The sequence below is a fragment of the Brassica oleracea genome, chromosome C4 (genome assembly GCF_000695525.1).
Source record: "Brassica oleracea var. oleracea cultivar TO1000 chromosome C4, BOL, whole genome shotgun sequence".
Lineage (NCBI taxonomy): Eukaryota > Viridiplantae > Streptophyta > Magnoliopsida > Brassicales > Brassicaceae > Brassica > Brassica oleracea.
The window spans coordinates 46,993,438-47,000,796 of NC_027751.1; the positions used below are offsets into that span (position 1 = coordinate 46,993,438).

At 39.4% G+C, this 7,359-nt stretch overlaps 2 protein-coding genes across 3 annotated transcripts; both read right to left on the reverse strand.

The window, feature by feature from the left end:
* Positions 1 to 230: 230 nt before the first annotated feature.
* Positions 231 to 3,468, reverse strand: LOC106341862 (probable poly(ADP-ribose) glycohydrolase 2). Of its 2 annotated transcripts, XM_013780591.1 has the most exons (10): positions 3,395 to 3,468; positions 2,750 to 3,010; positions 2,346 to 2,635; positions 2,051 to 2,261; positions 1,471 to 1,575; positions 1,266 to 1,384; positions 1,043 to 1,186; positions 752 to 959; positions 620 to 682; positions 231 to 533 (listed from the first exon to the last, which is right to left on the reverse strand). In XM_013780591.1, exons 2-10 carry the CDS (start codon positions 2,999 to 3,001, stop codon positions 390 to 392), a joined length of 1,536 nt encoding a protein of 511 aa, XP_013636045.1. In that variant the 5' UTR covers positions 3,002 to 3,010; positions 3,395 to 3,468; the 3' UTR covers positions 231 to 389. The 2 variants fall into 2 exon arrangements, with proteins under 2 accessions (XP_013636045.1, XP_013636044.1); XM_013780590.1 differs by lacking the exon at positions 3,395 to 3,468 and having other exon boundaries at positions 2,750 to 3,055.
* Positions 3,224 to 7,107, reverse strand: LOC106341861 (poly(ADP-ribose) glycohydrolase 1-like). The gene is made up of 11 exons (XM_013780589.1): positions 6,746 to 7,107; positions 6,467 to 6,652; positions 6,141 to 6,244; positions 5,607 to 5,811; positions 5,406 to 5,510; positions 5,191 to 5,309; positions 4,796 to 4,939; positions 4,520 to 4,649; positions 4,200 to 4,391; positions 3,932 to 3,994; positions 3,224 to 3,640 (listed from the first exon to the last, which is right to left on the reverse strand). The coding sequence occupies exons 1-11, from the start codon at positions 6,992 to 6,994 to the stop codon at positions 3,488 to 3,490; spliced, it is 1,650 nt and encodes a 549-aa protein (XP_013636043.1). The 5' UTR covers positions 6,995 to 7,107; the 3' UTR covers positions 3,224 to 3,487.
* Between the last annotated feature and the right edge of the window lie 252 nt (positions 7,108 to 7,359).

Below are 7,359 nucleotides of genomic sequence, written 5' to 3' on the forward strand. Positions count from 1 at the left end.
AAATGTAAATCTGGAGGATGCACTCTGCTATGTCACTTGGTCTTTGTTTATTCCGAACACTAGCTCTCTCTCTATTGCCGTGTCACGCAAGTATATTTTTTTAGGCATTCAAATGAATTTTTTGGTTTTTCTTTTTTTAGCTACCTTGATCGTATGAGTGGATGATAAACAATGTTAATTTTTGGTGATTTGCGTTTCAATATGGTTTAACTATGTGGTTGAGTAAATGCTTTAACCAGGATAAACCAATTATTTACACAAAGGAAAGATATAATCCACGCAAATACAATGCAGCAAAGAAACAACAAATAAACAGACTTCAGATTGTCATAAAACAGATAAGAGAAATGTGATCTCATAGTATTAAGAAAAGAAGATGTAGCTTCTACTCAATTGGTGGCAGAGAGTGAGGCCATGAACCAAGAGAAGAAGCCAAGCCTTGTGCTTCTGCTTAACCTCTCTGCAGAATACTCCACTAGCTTACTCCAAAGCTCTCCTACCTTCATTTCTTGCAGACCAATCCTTTCAGTCACCTGAAAAGCTTATACTGTATATATAACATGCTTTCTTAAGGTCTTGAGATAGTGATGTTGTCTCAATGAGTTAGGTTTCTAATAACCTGATTGACATTTTGCAAGGCTTGGAGGCCAAATGTGTAGTACGACATGAATGGTCTTCCAGACTGGGGAAAGTAGATTGAGAGTGTTATAGAATGATAACTATTTTTTTACAAGAGAACAGAGAAGCGTACCTGTGAAATGGCAAGCCACTGAAGCATGATCTTTACTTCTGGATCGCCTCCAAACACACCACAACCCCAGTTCCCTGTAGCTACACCAATCTTCTCTTCATGATCATCCATACACCATCTTTTTGAGCTTTCTACAGCTGACGATGGAGGAGGACCAGCTTGATGTTTACATTGATGCAAGTATCCGCTAAAAGCCTTGTTAATCTCTCTATAGACCAAACAGGAGTAACTGAGAAATTCACAAACCTTAAACTAGATGAAAAGAAAGGACCTAAGGCAAGTTTTGATTACCGAAGTAGGCGCTCAGGTTTGTACTGTGTACTTCCTGGGTTGGGAAGTGCATCTATCGCTATGACTCTTGTCTTTCTCCTCTTGAAAGCGTCAAAGTCCTCCTCGTCTGTGTAATCGCCAGCGTATTGGAACGAAGGTCCATACCTAAATGGTGCCACCAAGTGTTAGATGAAGACTATAATAAGCTTTAGCATCTACCTTCAGTTCACTGGTGGGTGCTTACCCTGTGTAACGTGAAAATCTTTCAACACCAACAATCTCAATAGCTTCATTTACATCCATACGTGGCAAGAAGATCATCCCAGCTATAAGTTCTGGATTAATCACAAACCTTATTTCTTCCTACACAGGAAGACGTTTTGACATGTTCATAAGATGGTAACGTTTGCAGAGAAATGGAGAAAGAAGGGAGGTAACAAGTCATATACCTGTAGAGTATCATAACTCAGAGTAAGGCCTCCAATATACTCATCTGCAAAATCCACTTCAAGAGCTTCACCAGGTTGATCTTCTATAGCTCCTGAGGTATGAATCTACTCCAGTAAAAAAATGGATTAAAAGGATGATATACTAAAGTAGGCTGGAACTTTGAACCGAACCGAACCAAAATTTTGGTTAGTTCGGTTTGATTCGGCAGGTTTAAAAAACTTTGGTTTTTGGTTTGGTAATTTCGATTTTTCATAAAAGAAAAATTTTGTTAGCCAAATTTTGAACCAAACTAACCGAATTAACCAAAATTTCGAACCGAAATAACCAAACTAGCTGAGTTTTTAACTAAACTAACCAGAATTACCCAAATCTAACTGAGTTTTTAACCAAAATATAATGGAACCAAAAACTTCGGTTAGTTTTGGTAAAAAAATTAAAAACCGAACAGAACTGAACTTTTTCAGGTTCAATTTGGCAAGATTTTGGTCGAACCGAACTACCCGAACCCGCAAGCCTAAACTAAAGCATACTTACAAAATCGTCTAAAAGAAATGGATTCAACTAGTGTTTCGATGTTACCTCAACGGAGCAAAGCGGGGTGGTGGATTTGGCCCAGTACTCAGCCTCAGGATAAGAAACATAGTGAGGATTATGTTTGTGTCCTCGCGGAAGAACTTTCCTCTCAAACGAAACAAAGCCAGTGGGCATACATTGACATACTCTTTCAAAGTAATGGAGAAGACATCTTATTTTGTTTTCCCGCTTCGAGCAGTAACTCATAAACGGAAACCTTTAAAAAAAACAAAAGTAGGATTTGTTACTTCCAGGCAGTGTATAGTTGTGACTTGTAAGGATAAAAAAGGAGCCAACATACGAAATCAAATCATCAAAGTTGATGCTCTGAAGATGCTTTGAGCGTCTGTCAGCTTCAGGAAACAAACAAAAGAAGGAACATGCAAGAAGAGCTGCAATCAACTCCTGGCTAAGAAACACGACGCCAGCTTCTTGAGGGGCTAATAGGCGAAGGCCGGATGTAACTCCATCAAGAACATGGTCTGCATTCTGATAATGCGTTTCTAACATTGAAGGTAACTGGAGAAGTAGTCCGCACAACGCAGGAACCACCTCACCAAAAAACTTAGCTGACTCTTCTCTGGAAATTTTCTGCATCACAAGAAAACAATCTTTTGTGAGGCCATGCCATTTCTTAATGAGACAATGAATTAAGAAACAAAATAAAAACAAGAGGATAGATGAAAAGATAATAAGAGTTGTTACCTTGTCAAAGAAAGTAGCATACCCTTGTAGTAATGGATTAGGTGAGAGATCACATGCATCCAAGGAGAGGGACTTGCGCATGTTCGTGATATGCGAGGCAAGAACCTCGCCAGAGTTGACCATAGACTTGGTCGGTCCCTCGGAGATTGTTTGGAGCTCTTGCTCAACAGAAGGTGGCCAGGCTAGAGATGAAGACTGAGCCACAAGAGGCAAATACTTAAGAAACGACCCAAGATCTTCCTTCTTCTCCATCCTTTTCGCCTTTCCAAATTTCCAGAAAGACATTTACAAAGCAGAAGATAAAAGTATGGAATGGACTAAAGGAGAAGAAATAATTATCTGAAGTTGTATATATATATATATATATCTACTTTTATCTCTTTATAACAGACGGGAACAAAGTCAACAAGAACAGGTTTTACTCAGAGACTCAGTCTACATTCATTTACTCTGTCAACAAATGTTTGTGTCACCGGGAAATTTCAGCATATAACAAGACAAAAGAAGTTGTTTCATTCAAATATCAAGAGTGATTCAAACATTTGACCAAGTACCACCATACAGCAGCATGACTAGTGCACCTAATGAATGATGCTTGATGATCAAAGACTAGTGATAATACAACTTAGTTGAAAATTTAATCACTTTAACATATCTGTGTGGGAAGAAAATGCTTAGGTACAGTTTGAAATGCGGCAATCGACTTGATCAAGGCAAATTTGCAGAGAGTCAAGACGGCTAGATGGCCTCATTGTTCGTAGATAGAGATGGAAGTAGCCAAGAGAAGAAGCCAAGATGTGTTTGCTTGTACAGCCTTTGAGCAGAATATTCTAGCATCATGTTCCAGAGATCTCCAACGGTCCAATCATGGGAAAGAATCCACTTGGTCACCTGCCCTTGCAAGATGATTATATCAGTTGCAAAGTCAATGTATGTACACACACGGCCTAAACAGTCCTATACACTCGATACTCCATTCCGCTTACTACAGACCCAATTCTTAGTAAATATCAGCTCTGAAAGTAGAGGAGGAAAAGAAGAATTCCTATACACTAGATACTCCATTCCGCTTACTACAGACCCAATTCTTAGTAAATATCAGCTCCGAAAGTAGAGGAGGAAAAGAAGAATATGGAAAAGAGGATTTAGATTTGTGGAGTTTTAAAGAGCAAGAGAGGTTACCTGATCTAGGTTTTCGAGGGCCTGCGCTCCAAAAGTATAGTATGATATAAATGGTCTCCGCGCCTGGAAAGTAGACATGACCAAGTCAAGAAACAGGCATCAAATGAAAACCGCTATATATCTCATCTTCCAAACCAAAAATCTGAGTTTAATTCTAGAAAGTATTAGTCAAGACTCTAAACTGACGAGGAGTGCGTCTTCAAGTAAAAAAAAACACACTAAGTTCATGGTCTTAGAGAGAAGTAATAACTATGATGAGAAATGGTACCCGGGAGGCAGCAAGCCATTGGATCATAGCCTTTAGTTCTGGGTCTCCTCCAAAAACCCCACACCCCCAATTCCCAGTCGCCACACCAACATCTTCATGATCCATGCAATCGGATCCTTCCACATCTCTGACAAAATTGCTATCTTGTTTTTGTCTATTTGTCTCGGCATCATCCAATGCAGCTCCATGAGACTGTACCAGCAGCATCAGACAAAAACAAAAGAGTCTGAAACTTTTACTTTCCAAAAGATTTACCTAAATAATGCCTACAAGGCCACAAATGAAAAAGGGCACTACAGATTTGTAGCAGAAGTTCCAACCGTTGAGGTTTCTGTATGCAAGAGACCAGAATCGTCGTTACTGGCAAGCTGAATATCATTGTCTCCTTTATTCTGGTGCTGCCAAGTTTTACTTTGAATTAAAAAGCCACATAGAGCCTTGTTAATCTCCCTGTATAAGACAAAAAGAGAGAAAAAGACATTAGGTTTCAAGTGTAAAGAGGATCAAAGAGTAGCAAAGCCTCCAAAATGTCAAATAAACACAAACCTTAGATTGTCTAAAGAACCTACAAATCCCCAAAAGAAGGTTTCACATACCGCAAAAGGCACACATCTTTAAAGTGTTTCATCTTCGGGGCACATAAGGCATCTATTGCAACAATTCTGGTTCTTCGCCTTTTGAAAGCATCCACTGTCTTCTTGTCAATGTAGTCACCAGCAAACCGAAACGAAGATGCATACCTACAGCAGAAAGAAGGGCAATAACTATAAAGAATCAACCATTATTCAAAACTTGGTGATATAGATGCCAACCATTTCTACGTCATAAAACATATAGTTTAGTTGCACACTTCCATTACTATAATTCAGCTGTGACCAAAACAGGATTTTTACAAACTGGCATGTCAACGAGCTTACTGGTCCATAAACTATCAATCTACATAGGTTAACAAGTAAACATAGAACGATGCTACAGAACTACAAAATCTCACCCTGTGTAACATGAAAATCTTTCTGCACCAACTATCTCTATAGCTTCATTGTCATCCATGCGAGGCAAGAAAAGCATGCCAGCTATTAATTCAGGGTTGATCATGAAGCGTATCTCCTCCTGCACAAGCATCCATTTAGAAGTCTTTTATACCCAAAAAGGAACTCAAGAATCATGTACGCTTCTGAAATCTAATATGCATAATGAGTCTCAAACCTGTACGCACCCCCTATTCAGGGAACCACCTCCAAGATACTTGTTTGCGAAGTCCACTTCCAGAGCATTGTCAGATTGATCTTCTATTAACCCAGAAGAGCAAACCTAAAACAACCAAAGCTGTTGGAAAATATAATCTACAAGCGTTTGCAAATATTGTGGCGAAAAAGTAAGTAAATTTTACAACCTTATTCTAATTACCTTAAAAGCACAAAGGGAGATGTCAGACTTGCTCCAAAAATCAGCGTCAGGAGCAGTGGTAGAAGAATTGTGGTATTCGGCTGGAAGAATCTTGCGTTCAAATGAAACAGTCCCAGTGGGCATACAGGAGCAGACCCTTTCGAAGTAATGCATGATACACCGTATCTTGCTTTCATGACTTTCACTGTAACTTTCATAAAGGCTCCTGAAAATCAAATGAAACTATGATGTCTCACTGCATCTATAAGAATTTGAAGACTTCAAATAGACTTACTCAATTGGACACAAGACAAGATGGTGGCCAGCTTAACAAGTGAGCTTTCAATGGATAGTGAAGCCCATGTAGGATCTCTAGATGGTTTACTTTATTTAATGACATAAAAATCAAAAGTTCCTTTCTTTCAAAGAACTTGTTTGATCACTTATCACTTAGGCTAAATAAAACAGACTTTTAACATTACACATTTCTTCCAGGCCTAATAGTTAGGAAAAGTTTGGAAGTCAAGGAGAGAGAGAGAGAGAGAGATCACATACGCAAACAAGTTATCAAAGTTGATGACTGAAAGGTCTTTTGCACCTCTATTAGAAACTGGAAACAAACAAAAGAAACCGCAGGCAAGAAGAGCTCCAATTAACTCCTGCAAAGTTGAAAGTGCAATGGACATGTAAGGAAAGCAGATAATCCACAGAGACTAACACTACATCTTCAACAAAACCAGATCACTACTCTTCCAAACACATGTTCCACTAACCTAATAAAATCTAACAAATAAACTATGCAAAAAAAAACAAAAAGAACAAAACTTTCATATCTAACAAACTCGCAACATCAGGTAGTTAATAGCACTTTGAATCAATACCTGGCTGAGGAAAACTACGCCAGCTTGTTGTGGCGCTAACAACCGCAAACCCGTCTTCACTCCACTAACAACATCATCAGCCTTCTGAAAATGCATTTCCAACAGAGACGGAAGCTGAAGGAGCAACCTCGCCAACGCAGGTATAATCTCATCGAACCATCTCTTTGATTCTCTCCCATGAATCAGCTGCAAGTATATAAAGATGAAACCTTTTAATCCCACTACTTAAACCCATCACAAGAAAATTCGATTTTGCATGTAAAAAAACAAATCACTCACTTCGTCGAAGAGGAGGGCGTAGCCTTGAGGAGCTGAGGGGGAGAGAAGGCGAGCTGATAGAGAAAGTGATTGTCTCATATCGGAAATGGCTTGCCATAGAACTTCTCCTGAGTCGACTCGGCTGTGAGACGGGCCTTCGGACATGGCTTTAAGGGCTTCCATCACGCGCGGTGGCCAATAGAGAGAGGATGAACGGATGAGAAGCGGGAGGTAGGGGAGAATGGAGTTGAGATCGTCCCGGTTCTCCATTTTCGGATGCTCTGTTCTCGCTTGGTGTTGGAAAGAGTATGCGAATCGCTTCTGCGACAAGTTTCTGCCGCCGCTCGGAGAGAAACTTGAAGTCTGTGAAAAAGTCAAAGAGTGAGGACGACGGCGGGGTGAACCAGTTTGCTTGAACCGGGAAGTTGAACTTAACCGAAATGAACCGGTTCTCCCCGGTTTGCTATGTGGTTTATCGCTTTGGTTTTCGTGATTTATCCACAGCTTTTAGCCCAAGACCAATCAAATCCTATAATAAAAATCGAATAGAATGTGTATCCAAATGATACATTTAGATATTTATTTCTTTATTAAAGAAAATCAATTAAAAATTGAATAAAGCTTTCTTATTTAAA